General features: G+C 44.4%; 1 protein-coding gene across 1 annotated transcript in view; it reads left to right on the forward strand.

Moving 5' to 3' along the window:
• COG3 (component of oligomeric golgi complex 3) overlaps positions 1–22,554 on the forward strand; it is a 450,848-nt gene that overhangs the window by 288,551 nt on the left and 139,743 nt on the right. Inside the window, exon 14 of the mRNA XM_078657314.1 lies at positions 13,664–13,769. Within this exon, the coding sequence (XP_078513440.1) occupies positions 13,664–13,769 (106 nt within the window). The remainder of the gene's footprint in view (positions 1–13,663; positions 13,770–22,554) is intronic.

Raw genomic sequence — 22,554 nt, forward strand, 5'->3', positions numbered from 1 at the left:
TAGCGATAACAGTGCATATCTACAGGCTAGCGATGACAGAGCATATCTACAGGCTAGCGATGACAGTGCATATCTACAGGCTAGCGATAACAGTGCATATCTACAGGCTAGCGATGACAGAGCATATCTACAGGCTAGCGATGACAGAGCATATCTACAGGCTAGCGATGACAGTGCATATCTACAGGCTAGCGATGACAGTGCATATCTACAGGCTAGTGAAGCCAATGCATATCTACAGGCTAGCGATGACAGTGCATATCTACAGGCTAGCAATGACAGTGCATATCTACAGGCTAGCGATAACAGTGCATATCTACAGGCTAGCGATGACAGAGCATATCTACAGGCTAGCGATGACAGTGCATAGCTACAGGCTAGCGATGACAGTGCATATCTACAGGCTAGTGAAGCCAATGCATATCTACAGGCTAGCGATGACAGTGCATATCTACAGGCTAGCAATGACAGAGCATATCTACAGGCTAGCAATGACAGTGCATATCTACAGGCTAGCGATGACAGTGCATATCTACAGGCTAGCGATGACAATGCATATCTACAGGCTAGCAATGACAGAGCATATCTACAGGCTAGCGATGACAGTGCATATCTACAGGCTTTTGAAGCCAATGCATATCTACAGGCTAGCGATGACAGTGCATATCTACAGGCTAGCGATGACAGTGCATATCTACAGGCTAGCGATGACAGAGCATATCTACAGGCTAGCGATGACAGTGCATAACTACAGGCTAGTGAAGCCAATGCATATCTACAGGCTAGCGATGACAGAGCATATCTACAGGCTAGCGATGACAGTGCATATCTACAGGCTAGCGAAGCCAATGCATATCTACAGGCTAGCGATAACAGTGCATATCTACAGGCTAGCGATGACAGAGCATATCTACAGGCTAGCGATGACAGTGCATATCTACAGGCTAGCGATGACAGTGCATATCTACAGGCTAGTGAAGCCAATGCATATCTACAGGCTAGCGATGACAGAGCATATCTACAGGCTAGCGATGACAGAGCATATCTACAGGCTAGCGATGACAGCGCATATCTACAGGCTAGCGATGACAGTGCATAACTACAGGCTAGTGAAGCCAATGCATATCTACAGGTTAGCGATGACATGGCATATCTACTGACTAGCGATGACGGTGCATATCTACAGGCTAGTGAAGCCAATGCATATGTACAGGCTAGCGATGACAGTGCATATCTACATGCTAGCGATGACAGAGCATATCTACAGGCTAGCGATGACAGTGCATATCTACAGGCTAGCGATGATAATGCATATCTACAGGCTAGCGACGACAGCGCATATCTACAGGATAGCAATGACAGCGCATATCTACAGGCTAGCGACGACAGTGCATATCTACAGGCTAGCGATGACAGTGCATATCTACAGGCTAGCAATGACAGAGCATATCTACAGGCTAGCAATGACAGTGCATATCTACAGGCTAGCGATGACAGTGCATATCTACAGGCTAGCGATGACAATGCATATCTACAGGCTAGCAATGACAGAGCATATCTACAGGCTAGCGATGACAGTGCATATCTACAGGCTTTTGAAGCCAATGCATATCTACAGGCTAGCGATGACAGTGCATATCTACAGGCTAGCGATGACAGTGCATATCTACAGGCTAGCGATGACAGAGCATATCTACAGGCTAGCGATGACAGTGCATAACTACAGGCTAGTGAAGCCAATGCATATCTACAGGCTAGCGATGACAGAGCATATCTACAGGCTAGCGATGACAGTGCATATCTACAGGCTAGCGAAGCCAATGCATATCTACAGGCTAGCGATAACAGTGCATATCTACAGGCTAGCGATGACAGAGCATATCTACAGGCTAGCAATGACAGTGCATATCTACAGGCTAGCGATGACAGTGCATATCTACAGGCTAGTGAAGCCAATGCATATCTACAGGCTAGCGATGACAGAGCATATCTACAGGCTAGCGATGACAGAGCATATCTACAGGCTAGCGATGACAGCGCATATCTACAGGCTAGCGATGACAGTGCATAACTACAGGCTAGTGAAGCCAATGCATATCTACAGGTTAGCGATGACATGGCATATCTACTGACTAGCGATGACGGTGCATATCTACAGGCTAGTGAAGCCAATGCATATGTACAGGCTAGCGATGACAGTGCATATCTACATGCTAGCGATGACAGAGCATATCTACAGGCTAGCGATGACAGTGCATATCTACAGGCTAGCGATGATAATGCATATGTACAGGCTAGCGACGACAGCGCATATCTACAGGATAGCAATGACAGCGCATATCTACAGGCTAGCGACGACAGTGCATATCTACAGGCTAGCGATGACGGTGCATACCTACAGGCTAGTGAAGCCAATGCATATCTAGCTAGGCTGGCGATGACAGTGCATATCTACAGGCTAGCGATGACAGAGCATATCTACAGGCTAGCGATGACAGAGCATATCTACAGGCTAGCGATGACAGTGCATATCTACAGGCTAGCGATGACAGTGCATATCTACAGGCTACTGAAGCCAATGCATATCTACAGGCTAGCGGTGACAGTGCATATCTACAGGCTAGCAATGACAGAGCATATCTACAGGCTAGCGATGACAGTGCATATCTACAGGCTAGCGAAGTCAGTGCATATCTACAGGCTAGCGATGACAGTGCATATCTACAGGCTAGCGATGACAGAGCATATCTACAGGCTAGCGATGACAGTGCATAGCTACAGGCTAGCGATGACAGTGCATATCTACAGGCTAGTGAAGCCAATGCATATCTACAGGCTAGTGAAGCCAATGCATATCTACAGGCTAGCGATGACAGTGCATATCTACAGGCTAGCAATGACAGAGCATATCTACAGGCTAGCAATGACAGTGCATATCTACAGGCTAGCGATGACAGTGCATATCTACAGGCTTTTGTTGCCAATGCATATCTACAGGCTAGCGATGACAGTGCATATCTACAGGCTAGCGATGACAGTGCATATCTACAGGCTAGCGATGACAGTGCATATCTACAGGCTAGCGATGACAGTGCATATCTACAGGCTAGCGATGACAGAGCATATCTACAGGCTAGCGATGACCGTGCATAACTACAGGCTAGTGAAGCCAATGCATATCTACAGGCTAGCGATGACAGAGCATATCTACAGGCTAGCGATGACAGTGCATATCTACAGGCTAGCGAAGCCAATGCATATCTACAGGCTAGCAATAACAGTGCATATCTACAGGCTAGCGATGACAGAGCATATCTACAGGCTAGCGATGACAGAGCATATCTACAGGCTAGCGATGACAGTGCATATCTACAGGCTAGTGAAGCCAATGCATATCTACAGGCTAGCGATGACAGAGCATATCTACAGGCTAGCGATGACAGAGCATATCTACAGGCTAGCGATGACAGCGCATATCTACAGGCTAGCGATGACAGTGCATAACTACAGGCCAGTGAAGCCAATGCATATCTACAGGTTAGCGATGACATGGCATATCTACTGACTAGCGATGACGGTGCATATCTACAGGCTAGTGAAGCCAATGCATATCTACAGGCTAGCGATGACAGTGCATATCTACATGCTAGCGATGACAGAGCATATCTACAGGCTAGCGATGACAGTGCATATCTACAGGCTAGCGATGATAATGCATATCTACAGGCTAGCGATGATAATGCATATCTAAGAGGCTAGCGACGACAGCGCATATATACAGGATAGCAATGACAGCGCATATCTACAGGCTAGCGATGACAGTGTATATCTACAGGCTAGCGATGACGGTGCATACCTACAGGCTAGTGAAGCCAATGCATATCTAGCTAGGCTAGCGATGACAGTGCATATCTACAGGCTAGCGATGACAGCGCATATCTACAGGCTAGCGATGACAGCGCATATCTACAGGCTAGCGATGACAGTGCATAACTACAGGCTAGTGAAGCAAATGCATATCTACAGGTTAGCAATGACAGTGCATATTTACAGGCTAGCGATGACGGTGCATATCTACAGGCTAGTGAAGCCAATGCATATCTACAGGCTAGCAATGACAGTGCAGATCTACAGGCTAGCGATGACAGTGCATATCTACAGGCTAGCTATGATAATGCATATCTACAGGCTAGCGACGACAGCGCATATCTACAGGATAGCAATGACAGTGCATATCTACAGGCTAGCGATGACGGTGCATACCCACAGGCTAGTGATGCCAATGCATATCTACAGGCTAGCGATGACGGTGCATATCTACAGGCTAGCGATGACAGTGCATACACTCACAAGGAGACCACAGGCAGCAGAGGTGCAAGCTTCTCACACTCACAAGAAGGACATCACAGGCAAGTGGTGCAATATTCGCACACTCACAAGGAGATTACTGGCAGTACACACCACATGAACACACTCCATAACACATAGCAACAATACATTGGCATTTACAATGGCATTAGCTCAAACTCAAATAAATCCGAGCCCGATTGCATTTCTAATGCTTGTTAAATATGGGCACTATCTCTGCGCCCAGCCAATTACAGGGGACCGACATGCCTCTCCGAATCGCGGTGAGCATGATCTGAAAGTAAGGGCCCCAGATTCCCGGCTCCTGCCTAAAGAGATCCCCAGGAAGTTTGTCCAGGCCTGGGGCTTTCCAAGAGGCAAGTTTGGAGATGGCATTACAAACTTCTTGCACAGTGAACTCAGTCGTCTCATGGTGGGATAATACAGCGACCTTGACCGCTGAGTCTACTGTGTGGTTAATGAGACCCTCGGGAGAATATAAAACCCGATAATGACCTTCCCAGGATTCAGGGGCTATGTTCGGTTCGATAGCTGATTTCAGTTTACCAGTACCGTTATTTACTATGTTCCAGAATTTGCGGAAATCCTTAGCCTCAAGTGCCAACGAAATACTGGACCATTTTTCGTGATCCCATTCTTCCTTGGCGCATTTAACTGTCCTCTTATAATCTACCCTCTTAGTTTTAATTCTAGTTCTGTCGTTATCCTTAATGGCCAACAAAAGCTCTTGTTTTGCCCGCCTGCAGGCTGGCTTATACCAGGAGCAGTGTGAAGCCCTTTTGATCCTCCCAGTTACCCGTGGATTCAGTAGCTCGGCCAGAGTCAAAGAAACCCTATTATTAAGTTCCTCTAGTTGAGGTAGCTAATTTTGGGATAGAGATTGGCCGGTTAGTGTTGCGAGCTCACTGAACATGGGAAGAATTGAATTATAAAGATTCCCTAATAATTCCGGATGATCAACTAGTTTACGCCAGCTAACTCTGCGTCTATCATTAGAGACAGTGAGATTGCTGTCATTCCCTTCAGTAGATGCAACATCACTTCCACAGCTATAGGGTAAACCCAATTTTAAAATAAGAGCATTATGATCACTATCTGCTCTTGTGACAATGTTAAAATCAATGACCAAGGGCCACAGCCTTGTTTCCACCAGTATCTAATCAAGAAGAGACATCTGTCCCGGTTTATTATAAGTATATTTTGCTGGGGTATCGGGAGTACGACCATTACAAGCCCGTAGGGAATAGTTTAAAGTAAGTGACAAAATTTGAATGGTTAGCGGGGTCCAAGCCTTTGGTGAGGGAGCCTGGATTGCAGGCATGGACCAGTGCTCGTCCTCAGCATTAAGTGCATCATCTTTTAAACCTTTAAGGGGTTCATAGTGACAGTTCAGATCACCGCCCACCAACAGTCGAGTACCGGTCGGAATTGTTGGAATGAAGAGGAAAAGATCCTCAATGGTACTGGACTCACTAGTTGGACTTACGGGGCTAGAATATACATTGATTAGTGCAAGTTTTGATGTGTCTGGCCAGGTAAGGACCACACACTGTATGTCTATCGAGTTGGTGTTCAAAACCTTGATTGTACATCCAAGGTGAGTACCAACCCATATAGTGAGGCCCCCAGACGGACCTCTCCCGCCCCAGACAGGCGGAACCGAAAATGTAGCAAAGCCTGTACGGTGTAACTCAGTACGTGCCCATGTCTCTTGAAAGAGACAGACATTGCTTTTGTCCACAAAAGAGCCCCAATCAGGGCAGGTCAATTTGCTAGGGAGCCCGGCCAGATTCCATGATAGTATTTTAAGTGAATTCGGCCTAGGGCCCTCAGCATCTTCCCTATGTGAGTTCATGCTTTCCCTGTTAATCCCCACCCCTGGGTACTCTGAAGATGGGGATATATTAATAACCTCAACTGCAGAAACGCAGGGCTTGTTGTATCTACCCGTGGGGCTACTATTAGTGAGCAATAGTGTTGGTGTAGACTTCCCACATCCGCCCACCATCCTTTGTATGCTAGAGCTATCTATTTTCCTTTTACCCGGGAAACCAGCCAGAGTCGTATCGGCCATAGCAATGTCAAGCACTGCCCCCTCTGAGGTCCCCTGATTGGGCCACCGTCAGTCCACCTGGTCTAGGCTGCTAAACCTATTTTGTAGGCTTAAGACCGGTGGGCCTGGAAGGTCTCTATGCCACCCCGGACCGCTTCTGCCCTTCACCTGAATCCAGGGTTGCTCAGTGCTCTGGCTGTTGCCAGTATTCCCCTGGGGATAAAAGTATGACAAAGGGAGCTTCTGTATGGCTGTATTTGTACTAGACTGACCCCATTGGCAGATGTGAGACACCGTCCGTGTGTCTCTGAAATTAGTTAGCACGCAATCCCCATTTAGATCCTTAACCCTATTGCCCAACCAAGAAACCCTTAGAACAAGTAATATTTCACTGGTTACGGTTGGTGGCAACGGCCTATATTTATTGAGCCAGTCTGTAACCTTTGGTCTTAAGAGAGGTATACGACTCCTCTTTCTCGTTGGTCAGTACAGGGACCCCTGATAAAACCACCACATAGGGTTTGGAATCTGGTGGAAGATTGATCTGAAGGGGCTTTGGTTTACCTGGACGTTGTAAATGTGGGAGAGCGTTAGTGGCCTTACTTGGTGCGGGTTTTGGCCGAGGATTTGGGTCCTGGCTGGCATTGGGAGCAGCAGCTACACACCCCCTTGTCCCTACCCCCACTGACCTGTCCTCCTGGCCTGGCAGTTTGGCGCCGGAGTCTCGTGAAACCAGCCCAGCCAGGCCATCTCCAGGCAAGACAATAGGAATCGTAGGAAGGATGTATCACCAGCCCTCTTTTGAATTCCTGCCACCCCCTTGGATTGATTAGAAGCGTTAGATAGCGAGAATAAATTAGCTTCAATTGCTGCTAGTCTCATAATAAGAGGGGACAAAAGATCCGAGAACACAGCCCCCACTTTAGTCCAAAAGTCATTGTTCGTTGTGGGGACTTGAGCATTCTGTGGATCACCGGTCATGAGATCCACATCAATATGTGCTTCTTCTCCGACTTCACATGGACCCAGAGTTTTAGAGTCCTATTCCTCAAGCCTTCTTCTTCTTAATTTGATGGGGGGCTTTTTCATACAATTACCCGTATCTCGTTTCTTTTTAGCTGCTCTTTTGGTCTTAGGTGAAATATCCTTTCTCCTTGACAGATGGGCAGTCATTGACCTCGTTTTCGGGTGTAGAGACTCAACTGGTGACTTTGGGTCTATTACCAGGAGTACCTGAGAGGTTTCCAGAGAGTTTGACACCCTGAGGAGGGGAGAAATGGTACGAGCCGGGCTCTGTACGGATGTGTTAACGGTTAGAAAAGCAGCCCCCGGCTGGGGAGAGCGGACAAGTGTGCCCATCGATAGCCGCCGTTCTGCGACTGCAATTTCCTGCTCAAGGACGTTTGATGCTTTGGTAAAAAAATAGTCCAATGTTCCCAACATGCCCCCACTTTTCAAATTCGACTTGTCCTTGGTGGTACCCATCGCCATCTCTAAAAGTTGGAACACAGTTCAAAGCCCCTGTTGGTAAGATCAAATAGTGGACTTACCAGGCAACTTGTTGCATCCGATTTTCAGGCCAGATGTTAGAGAATGGGTCCAGCCCGGTCTTGTCCGGTCTCGAACCGGCTCAAACGGGCCCGCCCTTGGCCCGAGCTTCGCCCGGCGCGCGGCCCGCGTGGCGGGAGGCGTTCCTCTGCTTTGTAGTGCCTCCGGGCGCAGCCTGGAACGTCACCGGTGCGCCGGTGGTCCCTGGGGCACCTGGGGGATGTAGTTTCCAGCCGTTCCCCTCACGACGATTGTAATGGCAGAGTGGTCCCCACAGCCGTTCCCCTAACGGCGAGAGCCTCGATAGCGCTGGGTCCGGTAAGTCTGCCTTTTACCAGGCTGGCAAGCCATACCATCGGACAGGTGGATCCTGCAGATTGTCCAGGAAAGGCATGTCCTACCCTTTCAGGCCACTCGTTCGCACTTTCCACCATCCCAGGATCGACTGATGGAGGACCATCCGTCTGTCTCATGGCAGTAAGTGCAAGTACTTTTGGCCAAAGGGGCTATCGAGAGGGTACTTGCATCGTAAGTGGGTCATTGTTGTTATTCCTGCTACTTCCTGATGCCAAAGAAGGATAAAGGCCTTCATCCCATTTTTGACCTGCGCCTTCCCTTCTCCCAGGCCAGCAGAAAGCCCACTAGGCACAGACTTTTTTGTGGAATGTGCCTACCTCTGGATTTTGGGTCCTAGCGCAGCTGGCATCCAAGGAAATCTAGCAAACCTATACATTTTGGAAAAATAGACCCCCAAGGGAATCCAGGATGTGGTGACTTGTGTGACTCTCACTCGGTTCTGTTACCCAGAATCCCTTGCAAACCTCCAGCTTTGTTTAAAAAAAAAAAACACATTTTCCTCACATTTCTGTGATGGAAAGTTCTGTAATCTGCGCAGATCCACAAAATTTCACCCACCCCGCATTCCCCAAAGTCTTCCGATAAAAATGATAACTCACTTGTGTGGGTAGGCATAGTACCCGCGACAGGAAACGGCCCAAGCCATAACGTGGACACACCACATTTTTACAGTGAATACTGACCCTTTGTTTGCTAAGTGCCTAGCTGTAGGTTTTGAACCATAGCTCTGCCGGCTCCTAGGGAAGCCTAACTAACCTATACATTTGTGAAAAGTAGACTCCCAGGGGAATCCAGGATGGGGTAACTTGTCTGGCTCTCACCAGGTTCTGTTACGCAGAATCCCTTGCAAACTTAAAACTTATAAAAAAAAACAACACATTTTCCTCACATTTCTGTGGTGGAAAGTTCTGGAATGTGCGTGGATCCACAAAATTCCTTGCACCCTGCATTCCCCAAAGTCTTTTGAAAAAAAGGTACCTCACCTTTGTGGGTATGCCTAGTGCCCGTGACAGGAAACGGCCCAAAACGCAACGTGGACACACCACATTTTCAAACTGAAAACTGACTCTTTTTTTGCAAAGAGCCTAGCTGTAGATTTTTAACCCTAGCTCTACCGGCACCTATGGAAACCTAGCAAACCTATACATTTTTGAAAACTAGACAACCAAGGGAATCCAGGATAGGGTAACTTGTCTGGCTTTCACCAGGTTCTGTTACCCAGAATCCCTTGCAAACCTCAAACTTTGTAAAAAAAAAAAAAAAACATTTTCCTGTGGTGGAAAGTTCTGTAATATGAGTAGATCTACAAATTTCCTACCACCCAGCGTTCCCCCAGGTCTCCTGATCAAAATGGTACCCTCACTTATGTGGGTGCCCCAAATCGCCGTGATAGGCAAGGGCCCAAAACGTATTGAGGAGACATCACAAAACAACCTGGTTTTGCAAGGGGAGTCACCTGGGTTTTTGGCCCCAGGCTCGGGGGCCTTCTTGGGAAATCTACCAAACCCAGACATTTCTGAAAACTAGACACCCCGGGGAGTCTAGCACGGTATGGCTTGCGTGGGTCCCCCAATGTTTACCTACCCAGAATCTCCTGCAAACCTCAAATTCAGCTGAAAAAATCACTTTTTTTCTCTAATTTCTGTGTTGGAAAAGTTCTGGAATCTGCGTACCTGGGTACCTTTAGAATCCCCATGATGTTGGAAGAAAAGGACGCAAATTTGGCGTGGATACCTTATGTGGTCTAAAAGTTACAGGGGCTTTAGCGCAAACTACCCCAAATAGCCAAAAAAAGGCTTAGCACACGGGCGGAAAAGGCCTAGCAGCGAAGGGGCTAAATATTTTTGTGAGTTAATGTATGTTTATTTTATATGTAGGACACAATTAAAATATGCTACAGCACTGTTAACTTAATATTGAATTAAATATTTCATTTAAATATATTAAATTAATATTTTTAAATGATTTATTAGAAAATCCCCTTTGTGAAGTTAAACGTTTATTTACTGTGTATTAACAATTACAAAGGGTTATTTAAAAGAATTTAATCATTTTATTTAAAAAAATGTTAAATGCATTTTTTAATTAAAAAAGGTTATTAAATTATTATCATAAAATTATTGTAATTATGTTTACATTTTTTAACATTACATTAATTATACATTTTATTTAAAAAGTCGAAAATAACTTAATTTAACATTATTTCCAAAGGAGTGCTATTTTAATTCCCTGCCTTTTCTATGGGAAGGTGTTGCAATATCAGTGGTTGACTGTATGGTGCTGGACTTACTATTGCTTGTTGTAGGAAGCTCGGTTTCTGTTGCAGTAACCCCTCCCCCCACACTTTTTGCCAGATTTCTGATGCACTTTGACTTGATATGCCCTGGGTCCCTGCCAATCAGGTTCCCAGGGCCTGTGTTCTTTGCAAAAACTGTACCTTTATACCCCCAATTGGCACCTCTGGCCACATGTAAGCCCCTTGTTAAAGGTACCATGGATACCATTGGCACTGTGACCAGGGAAGGCCATTGCAGGCTGCGTGTTTTGGGGCACAAAATGTGAAGAGTTGACATGGCACACATACCTGTGTGCCATGCCTGCAACCCACTGCCTATGGTATGGGTAAGACACCCATCTAGCTGGGTGCACTATACCACTGGCGAGGGTACAGTTGAATGAACACTATACCCCCTACAGTGTCTAACTCCATTCTTAAACATTGTAAGTGGGAGTTTGTTATTACGAACTCCACTACATAATAATAATTTGACTGAATTCTGGGAAGTGTGGTAGCAAACTTGTCAGCATAATAAACCCACACTGATGCCAGTGTGGGATTTATTATACAATGCACTCAGAGGGCATCTTAGAGATATCCCCTGAAAAACTACCAGCCTCTGGTGGGTTCTCTGACTGGTAAACACCACCCTGCCACCAAGAGACAAGTTTCTGGACCCCTGGATTGAGAGCCTTCTCTCCCTGAGCCCAGAAATAAAGCCTTTCCTGGGCAGAGGTGTTCACACCTCCCACTGGTCAGGAAGAGCCATCTGTGGCAGGGGAGCTTCAAATGCCTTGCCATCTTTGCAATGCAACTCCCAGCATCTCATGGTATCAGGAGCAGGCCCCCTTCCTGTCTCACCCCCTTTTTTGTCAGGAAGACAGGCGGTAAAAGTTAGAGCAACCCAGAAGGTGTGCCCACCTCTGCCAACCCCACCCCTCAGGTGGGGGAGGCAAGGTGAAGGCAACTCTTCAGTGCCCGCCATCTTGCAGATGGCAGGCACTCTCTAGTCAGTATAAAGGATTGTGCCCACTCCCCCAAGTGGGTGGGCGCCCCAAGGGTTTAATCACCCTAAGGTGAGGAGCCCTTTGGCTACTACCTCGAGACCCCAAATTTGCCCCCTAAATATAGTATTTAGGGGTAGTCCTGAACCCAGAAGACCGAGGCCCCCAACCTACGAAGAAGGACGAAAGAAGACGCACAGCAGAGGAGACTGCAGAGAAGAAGTGACTCGGCCCCTGCCCTACCGGCCCATCTGCAGTTTCCAGAGATCATGCGCCAAAAGTTGCCTTGTCCTGCAGCCAGCCACCTCCAGAACCCCTGGGAAGACTGACTGCCTTCAACAAAGACCAGACCTCCTGTGAACAGCATCTCTGTTCAAAAGAATCCCCAAAGGAAAACTCTGAGCCTTCTGAAGACAAAGAAACCGGACGCCTGTAACCGCCACTGCACCCGTCACCTACCGCCCGAGTCAGAGTGGCCCACCGGTCCCAGTGAGGTCCCCCAGCGCTCCAGAGTCTGAGTCTACTGTGGGTTGACCTCTCTAGGACTCCCCAACCTCGCCTGCAGCCTCTGCACGGGGACCCCCCAACCTGAGGTGCACCTACGTCCCTGAGCCCTCCAACTGACCTGCCCAGATGTTGGTTCCTCCGTAAGACTTCCTGGACTGAGCCTTCTGCCAAAATTCCAAACCAGCATCTCCCATTGAAAACGACATGCACCCAATGACAAATCAGCACTGTGCACCCGGCCACCCCAGTGCTGCTGTGAGTGCACCTTGTGTGCTTACTCTGATTCCCCCTTTGCCCTGAGCTTAACCCTAGGAGCTTTGCTCCCTCAACCCTGTGGCCTGCCCATGAGCAGGCACCAACTGGAGGCCCCCTATCCCCTATTGGATAGCATTGGGCCTCAGCACTATGCGCCCGGCCGTCATAGTGCTGCTGAGGGTGTTCTTTGAGTGCATCCTTGACTCTGGGGGAACCCTTGTTCTAACCCCAGAAACTCAACTCCCAAGACAGAGTGCTTACCTTTAAAATGATAACTTCATTTTCTCCCATAGGATTGCAATGACTGCTTTTCTGTGAAAAAAGTTTTAAGTGCAGAGTTGAAAATTGTATGAAAACTCAAACAAGTGTTTTTTAATGATAAACTGAATTACTTACCCTTGTCTAGGAAATGTCCCAGTGTGGTATCTAGACATACCACACTGAGTAAGAAAAGTAATCTGAAAAGTAATCACAAAGATATTACAAAGTAACTGCACACTATTTTCAACTGTTTCTGAACATTTGACCAACATGTAACAAAGACAATTGCATACAACTGTATTATTCTTGAAAAATACTATTATACTTAAGTGTGCCAAGGCCTGCTTGGTTCTAAGAATAAAATACAACTAAGGAATGTTTTATACAAAAACAAATTGGTTAGAGTTCAGTCTTTGAGTGTGTGAATTTGTTTCTTGCCAGAGTGTGTACAATAAATGCTTAACACTACCCTCTGATGAAGCCTTACTGCTCGCCCACACTACCAGAAATAGAGATTAAGGTATTATCTACTTTTACCTCTGTAAGTCTTTGGGGATCCACTGGACTCTTTGCACACTATACCTTACTTTGGTATTGTATATACAGAATCAGCTTCCTACACTTAATTTTGGCAGTAGTAAATTACACTCGTAAATTTGGCTTCACCTCTATTTCAGACAGTGAAGACAAGTAAGCCTACGCTTTTGAGTACATTTACACTCGTAAATTGTGACTAGACAAAAGTAGTTAGGTTGCTCAAAAGTGTAAGAGTAAACTTATTCACAAGTATAAGTAACATTTGTGAATTTCGTCCCATCCCTTAACAGATCTCATGAATAAAGGCCTGGAAGGCAGCAATATACTTAGGTGATGTTAGAATTTTGGAAGTCAAAGTGTAGAAATGAGAAGGATGAGTATTTCACAATATTGTGTAAAGGTGTGGAAATAGAACTGAAACTAATGGGTTAACTATCTTACTGAGCAGGTTTGTTGATATTTAATCTAGTTTCCATTTTTATTTCTCTCAAACAGCAAATTGCACAGAGTTTAAAAGATGAGCAGAAGAAAGTTGCATCAGATGCTTCTTTTTCTGATGTTAAGCTAGAAGACCCTGATGCCAATAACCTCATTAGATCAGGTATGCTAAATTTGTATGTTTTGCTATTGTAACCATTGTGTGAAAAAGGATTTTAAAGTTTTTTTAGGTAGAGGGTGTATTTACTACATAAACTAGAATATCTAAATATTTTCTTTTGAAGAAGTATTTTAAAAAATGGTTTAAAAATCTCCTCTCTTCGTTTTTAGATGTTAATGTCTTGGTTCATTCTTGTCATTATGTTAGTATGTTGGCGACTAACGGGGAAAGGTGGGAGAGTAGAAGAGGGGAGGAGATGTGGCTAACAGCTCGAGCTTCTGCCTTTGGATCCTGGTGACCCAGGTTCAGATCCCAGCCTCTGTGCTAAATTCAGCATTGTGAGATTATGGGCAAATCTCCTAATCTCCCTGGGCCTAAAAATCTGCAATGTGTGTAAAATGTATTTATGTAGTACCAACTTGATGTACATGATCTTGTAGATCATTTGCCAGTCCCTCACTTAATGTGCACCTCTCTGTTGCTTCACAGATTAATTTGTGCTAAACGCATGCAATTATCCCCTCCTATTCCATTATAGGAATTAAGCTAATTTCTGCCCCCCCCCAAGCTAACAGCGGGCTGCTGTTGATGTACAGAGATTGTGATGGCACCCATTAAGCAATTTAGAATACTCTGCCTGCCATCTTTCCTTTTTGTCCATTTAATTAGAAGTTGAAGATCCGAAAAAAGTTTTAAAATGTTGAAGTAGTCCAGCAGGAGCATTTCTCTGCTTTCCTATGCCTCGACCGCCATCTGATGGGCTTTTGACCTTCTTTTTCTGAAATTTATCCCAGGCGAAGAAAGAAGTGCCCTTTTTTGGTTTGACGGTAAAGGGACCAGTATCGTAGGATTTCCTGGACTCTATTGCACGTCACCAACTGTTGCCACTCAGTTGTTAGATAGCACTGGAATTGATGTCTCTGGTGCTTCCGTTTGTTTGGTGCTGTCGTCCACCTGCCTCCCTTCTATGGATATTCATTTTTTTCATATTTTCTTTGTGTTCACTCTCTCTGCTGCACATAGTTTCACAATAGATTTCGAGGACATACAATACATTAAGTAATTTGTTTTGGCTGACCAACTAAAAGTCCTCATTTGTGTTTGGTGATCTCTGTACAGTTAATGTGTAATATTTTGTTGCTCAAATTCATCCCAGGGGACTGAAGAATTGTCTTATGTTTATGATGGTAACAGGGACAATAGTGTAGATTTTGTTATGAGATTGAAGTTATCATATAAAGATAACGAGTGATTAAAGACCAAACTCAGTCAGCAATATTCTTGCTAATGCTCATTCAATAATGGAATACTTCCATTTTATCCATTTGTATGTACATGTCTCAGGAAACACCTACTGGAAAATGTGAGGTCCTGTGGTGACATTTTTAAACCCAGAAAATGCTTAATGGTGTCATTGAAGTGTGCATCTGCATTAGAACTATAAGTAAAAGAACAGAGCATAGCATTCTAGAGTTAGTCAACTTCTGAAGCTGAATGCCCCCAGATGGTTTACGAATCCAGTGCCAATGCTTCTGTTGGATATTAATCCAGTCTATCATTAGCAATCCATCAATTTCTTTCCTCCCGGGGACTAGTGGGACTGCACTAATGCTGTTGTGGCATCACTTGTTTTAGATGAGGTCTTGAATGTTTTTTGCCAAATAATACCAAGACAGACACAATATTTGCAGCATCCAGATCCTCCTCTACCCCCCTTTTGTCAAGACTGTCTCTTTCAGATCCGGTTAAATCCTTATTGATCCAGAATACTTCCCAGGTTAAACAACTGTTACTTATGATAGAGACATCCCTTTGAGCCTCACTGTCTGACGCTTTGGATATCATTTACAGACCTTCCCTTCGGTGTGCAATTGGCCAGCACAATTAGATGTGTTTAAAATAGCCCTATGTGGGACTGGTCCTAATCCCCCCCCTTGCATTCTTTGTTCAAGGTGAGGAAATCGGAACGTGGAAGACACAAAACTAAGCCTTTTTCCAAATTGATAATACTTTGCTATGGCATATTACTACAGCAATGCAACTATCATGCTATAATGTGCTAAATTATTGTATGTTGGACATGTTTGTTGAATTTTTGTTTCTGGGGTGTAGAAGAACACCTGGTTACCTTTAAGAGGAAAAGGGGGATACTTTGCAACAATTGTACATTTACAAATCTTTGACTATGTCTAGGCATAGAGTGCTTGGTAAGCACTCTTCTTATTTGCACAGTGGTCTTAAGAATACAATCTTGAACTCTCCTTTCAGTGATAAAACTCTAGTCCTCTTCCTTAGTAAAGTGCAAGGCTGGAGTTGGTAAAGCAACATTTTGAATTGCAATTTCTTTTCAGCATTATATCATTCAGAGATTCATGTACTTGAATCATTCCCGTTGTCGAGACTGGCATCCTACTGTAAATTTACAATAGCAATGAAATGTTAAACAGAACCTAGGAGGCTATAAACAGTGTCACTTAAGTATGAAAACGCAAGCCGAGCAAGCACACCACTGTTTGATTGCTACGCATGTCCCCACAAACCAATCTCCCAAAGGAGTCCAACATTGTGAGTCTTATAGCGCAAAAGGTGTGCTTCTCCACTGATCCTGCTGTTTCCAAAGAGCAGTCTCCAAGACCAATGTCAAACTTAACAAAAATGTGGAGTGCACCACCAGTAAGTACCAAAGGAAAGTTGAGTATGTCCACTGTAGGTTTTACATAAGTTGTTTCTTTATTCTTTTTGTTCAATAAAACAACAGGCAACGCATTTTGTCCAACTGGTGTGGACTTCATCAGGGCTGAGGAACATATAACACATATAGTGTATAATACAACATAAATAACAACAATGGACAATTAATACATTACAACATAGAATGAGAACACTTGACCGGACAAAGATTTATTTATCAAGATTCCTATGAAAGACATTTGACATTTAAAAAGTCATACATGGAAGACCACATAGACAGTTTATGACCGAATAAGAAATGAAATGAAAAGAAGATTTATTAAGCGCTACAGCTGCCCTGAGGCGTCCAGGCGCTAAGACTAAAAGAGTGCTTTGAGTACAGGGAGATTCTGCTTACTGAAACAACAAAGTTTTCAGCTGCTTACGAAAGCTAAGCAGATTGGGGTTCGATCTCAGATGCAGGGGGAGAGTGTTCCACAGCTTTGAAACATTATAAGAGAAGGAACGGCCTCCTGCTCTAGCTCTCTGGATTCTAGGAATCTTGGCCAAAAATGCAGATGATGACCGAAGCATTTTATTGGGTATATAAAGGGAGATCAGAGAGTGATTAATTTCTGGACTCAGTTTCCAAAAAGCTTGGTGAGCAACACATAAAGACTTGAATTTCACCCTTTCCCTGATGGGAAGCCAGTGCAGAGTTTTTAACCCTGGCTTTATAGATGTTCTTCGTGGGATACCAAGTATAGCTCGAGCTGCACAGTTTTGGATTTGTTGCAGTTTTTGCAAGCTGTACTCTGGCGCCCCGAGATACAGGGCATTATTGAAATCCTGGCGGGATTGAACAAGGCCCTGTATAACTATTTGCTTGGCCTCAAATGGAAGGAGGGGAAGGATCTTCTTTATCACCCTAAGGAGGCCAAAGCAGGTGGCCGCCACCTTGGTAGCCTGTGTATTGAAGGTCAATGACTTGTCTAACCATACCCCCAGACTTTTAATGTTCTCTCTGGGAGCAGGAACTGCACCCATGCTCAAAGGCCACAGCTGCTCCAGAGTGGAAGGAGCTGCCGAGCCCAAGAGCATGAGCTCAGTCTTATCGTCATTGAGCTTCAGACAGGACTTCATCATCCAGCTCTTAACCTCTTCCAAACACATTGCTAGATTAGGCAGTGGTTGGAGGCCACTCTTCTGCACAAGGGAGACCACTAGCTGGGTGTCATCCGCATAAGAAATGATGTCAATACCATGCGGACGGACAATCCCAGCCAGCGGTCTCATGTATGCATTGAAGAGGGTAGGGCTCAATGAAGAGCCCTGAGGTACTCCACACCCCAGAGGCCTGCTTGACGAGACAGAAGTGCCATCAAAGACCTGGAAGGTTCTGTTGGTTAAAAAAGACTTGAACCAAACCAGGGCTTCTCCAGACACACCCAGGTCGGCGAGACGGGTCACAAGAATTTTATGATTTACCGTGTCAAAAGCGGCACTCAGATCGAGGAGGATCACTGCCACCGATCCTCCCCGATCTAGGATCCGCCTCGCCTCCTCTGTCACAGCCAGCAGGGCGGTCTCCGTCCCATGTTTGGGGCGGAAACCCGTCTGGGAGACATCAAGCAAATGATTGTCCTCGAGAAACTGGGTTAAAAGGATGTTGATGTATTTCTCGAGGATCTTGCCTGCCCATGGGAGCAAGGAGATCGGACGGTAGTTGCTGGAATTGGCCGGATCAAGAGCAGGTTTTTTCAACAAGGCCCGTACCATGGCATGCTTCCAGGCCAAAGGTACCGACCCACTCAAGATGGAGGAGTTCAACAACTCCATGAGTGTTGGGAGGATAACTTTACTGGCTGAAACCAACATGCCTGGAGGAGCAGGATCACACGGAGATCCAGATTTTATTTGGTGTACTAGCGTCTCTAGTGCTTCTAAATCCAACAAGGGGAAGTGGTCTAATTTGTTTTGAGGAAGAATTCCTATGTCTGAAGCCACCTCGGGGCTTTGAGTAGATGGTTCAATGGCTGGGTCCGGAAAGGAAAGATAGATAGAGGTGACTTTATGAAAGAAAAAGTCGACCAGCTCATTGCATCTGGAGAGTGAGTTGCAATTGTCTGCCAAATGTGAAGAGGGTTTTATTAAAGTTTTTACTATTCGGTAAATTTCTTTGGGCTTTGATTTAGCCAGTGTAATCTTCTCATTATAGTGGACTGATTGCGTTATTTTTATGGCGGATTTGTAGGTCCTAATGGCTTCTCTATAGGTAGCTTTATCGGTGGAATCATAGGTCAAACGCCATTTCCTCTCCAATCTTTTGCAGATACGTTTTTTTTCCCTGAGCTCTTCAGTATACCATGGTGCAGTTTTATTCTGCCTTTTCGACCGAGATATACAGGGAGGGAGAATCGAATCTAAAGAAGTAGTGATCCAGTTATTGTATACATTATTGTTCACAGATGGGTCACATGAAAATGAAGGTCTGGTGATGCTAAGAATATTGGATAAGAGACAGGGACAGACCTAACATATGTCCAATACATAAAAAAGTGTAAACCAAATGTATAAAACATGCTAAATGTAGTGACGCTTAGTAAGAAATGAGCAAGTAGGAGGAAGTGGAAGACACAGCAAAACAGATCGAAGTTTTAAGATAGATTTAAGAGAATAGGACACCATCTAAGTGTAAAAATTCCTGAGGTAAGTGAAAAATCCACCAAATTATAATCTGGGTGGGCCTACTGCCCCAGATAGAGTGTTTCTGGAATTAAAATACCTTAAAATATGAATAAATACTTCTAGAATGATAGGTACAGAAGTTGAAGAAGGTTTATGACCTGTCAGGACGGGAATGGAACTGTGCCCTCCTGAATCCAGGGACAGTCGAAAATGAGGCGGCTCCTGTGCCTGTAAGGTAGAGTAAAGGAAAGTAAGGAAGAGATACCTCATCCTATTCCTAAATTCAAGCAATGGAGTTGAGACTACGGGGCACGTAAGAGAAGAAAAATAATATGACCCCATGGGAGTATGAAGGTACCAATAGTAGGAAGTGTTTTGAATAAACAAAGTGAACCCGCTCGTTGGTATTGATAGTAGCAGAAACTGTTTTGAGTATGCAAAGGGGATCCAGAAAGCCAATGATAAGGCCATACCATATGGGCCTCCAGAATAAATGAATTTCTGTGGTATATCCTACAATAGTAATAAAAAAAATTCAAACATAATCCCATGACAGCTTTGTAGTTGAACTCTGGCCTGCCGAAATCATTTGAAAAAGAACGCCATCCCATGAAGTGCTAACCATGCTGTCCCTGTAATAGTATCATGCCCACGTTGGTTTATATGCCACTGAGTGAAATGAAGGTAAAAATGGGCCTGAGCACGCACAGATAGCCGCGCTGTAAAAAAACGGATTATTAAGCTAAAGACTCCTGAGCCCAAAGTACAATAAACGAGTGCCAACATTAAATGGACGTAGAAACAAGGAAACAGGTCCCTACAACCTCACCCCACGCGAAAGATCAGCTATAAACACCCTAAGAGACAATGACAAGGTTATCATATGGGAAGCCGGCAAGGGTGTTAACATTGTGCTTATGAGAAAGGAGGACTACATGGGAGATATAGAGAGACCGCTAGGAGATCACAATTGCTATGCACGTGTTTCTACTAACCCCATGAAGGAATTAACCATACACACCAGTATGAAATTGGGGGACTGGAGTGACAAGGGATTACTCTCTGATGATGAATTGAAATATCTAGCTGTTCAGAATCCCAGCTACCCCTGCATAATTAGCACTTCACAGGATGGCGTTATTTTTCAAATGATTTCGGCAGACCAGCGTTTAACTACAAAGCTGTCATGGGATTATGTTTTAATTTTTTTTATTACTATTGTAGGATATACCACAGAAATTCATTCATTCTGGTGGCCCATATGGTACAGCCTTATCATTGGCTTGCTGGGCTCCCTTTGCATACTCAAAACAGTTTCTGCTACTATCTATACCATAGGGGTTCTCTTTGTTTATGCAAAACACTTTCTACTACTAGTACATTTATTCACCCATGGGGTCATATCATTTTTCTTCCCATGTATGGCCCCGTAGTCTAAGTCCATTGCATGACTTTAGGACTAGGACAAGGATGAGGTCTCTCTTCCTTACCTCCCATTACTCTACCTTACAGGCACAGGAGCTGCCTAATTTTCTAACTGTCCCTGGATTCAAAAGGGCACAGTTCCATTCCAGTACTGACACAGGTCATAAACCTTCTTCAATTTAGGTGCAAAGACCTTTCATTCTAGAAGTCTTTATTCATATTTTGAGGTATGTTAATTCCAGAAACACTATCTGGGGCAGTAGGCCCGCCCAGATTATAATTTGGTGGATTTTTCACTTACCTCAGGAATTTTTACACTTAGATGGTGTCCTATTCTCTGAAATCTATCTTAAAACTTCAATCTGTTTTGCTGTGTCTTCCACTTCCTCCTACTTGCTAATTTCTTACTAAGCGTCACTACATTTAGCATGTTTTATACATTTTGTTTACACTTTTTTATGTATTGGACTTATGCAAAACCTACAGTGGATGGACTTAACTTTCCTTTGGTACAGGGGTTGCACTCCACATTTTTGTTAAGTGTCACTTAAGTAGCCTATGCACCAGAACCAAACTTCAAACATATACAAATAGGATTTCCTTCATTTTCTTAAAAACTACTGAATGGATTTACTCAAAATAACTGAAAGTGTGATCTGTGTAACCAAATCTACCTTTCTGCTAAATTTGGTGTAATTCTGTCGACAAGGTCCTCATTAAACTCCCTATCGGCAGCCAACCTTCTGGCCAGACCCTGCGTCCAACCCCGCAGAGGTAAGCGGGTGTGCACGGTATGGGGTTGGATACATGGCCTAATGCCAGATCCTGCGTCCAATCCTCTTTGGCAGTGAACTCTACGCCACGCACAGCCTTCTGGTATGTGCAGCATGCGGTTGATCTTGCCAGTCCTGGCCGCACTTAGGCAGACTTATTGACTTTGTCAGTCTCACAAAACAAAAATATAACAAAGGAGCTTATTGGCCTACTCAAGGGACAAATATATAAATATATCTAAAGCAGATCTATCCTCTTTCTCCAAAAATCACCAATATTATTAATCTAATATATATTTTACTAATTCACACAATGCAATGTTTAATAAAAGTGATTATTGTAAACATGTTTAATAAAGTTTTAATTAACCCCTTCGTTGCTAGCCATATTTGGGGTAGTTTACGCTTCATCCCCCATATCTTTTTATCAACATTCGTTATCCACACATCGTCCTTCATTTCCAACATCCTGGGAATTGTAAAGGTACCCAGGGTTTGTGGATTCCCCTGGAGGGAACCGAGAAATTACCCAAACTACAGTTACATATCGTTTTTGGGGGAAGAATTGAAAAAAAAAGCTGCATAAGAAAGCATCAGTTTTTTTCCCTGCAAATGGTATCAACGAAGGGTTTGTGGTGCTGCAATCACCATCCTCTCAGCTTTCAGGATTAGGCAGACGTTTGTCAGAAAACAACATTTTTCAAAAGTTCTGGCTTTTTTACTGAGACATAGCCTATTTTTCCTATTTTGTGTGCTTTCAACCTCCTTCCAGGAGTTATACATGTCTGAAACGTAGACAAAATTCTGAATTCAGCAAGGTGTCATTTGTATAGATCCTTCAAGGTTTTCCTATAGTAAGTAACAGTTGAAATAAGAACAATTTGAAATTTAGTTGAAAAATACTGCCATGTGTGCCTACGTTTTCACCTGTAACTTCTAACTGTGGCAGATTTTTGAAAGCAATATACTATTACATCCGCTGGACCCTTCTGGTTGCTGGTATATATAGTGCTTATAGGTTCACCAAGAACCCGAGGTACCCAGAAGCGAATAACTGTGGTGCACCTTGCATTGGTTTTTCATTGTGTATCGGGTATACAGCAATTCATTTGGTAAAATATAAAGAGTGAAAAATGGGTATCAAGCAAACCTATGTATTTCCGCAAAATATGGAGTTTAGAAGCATTGGTTATCTGCGCATTTCTGAATTTGTTTGTACCCATGCTAGCATG

The sequence above is a fragment of the Lissotriton helveticus genome, chromosome 8, assembly GCF_964261635.1.
Source record: "Lissotriton helveticus chromosome 8, aLisHel1.1, whole genome shotgun sequence".
NCBI classification, from domain to species: Eukaryota; Metazoa; Chordata; class Amphibia; order Caudata; family Salamandridae; genus Lissotriton; species Lissotriton helveticus.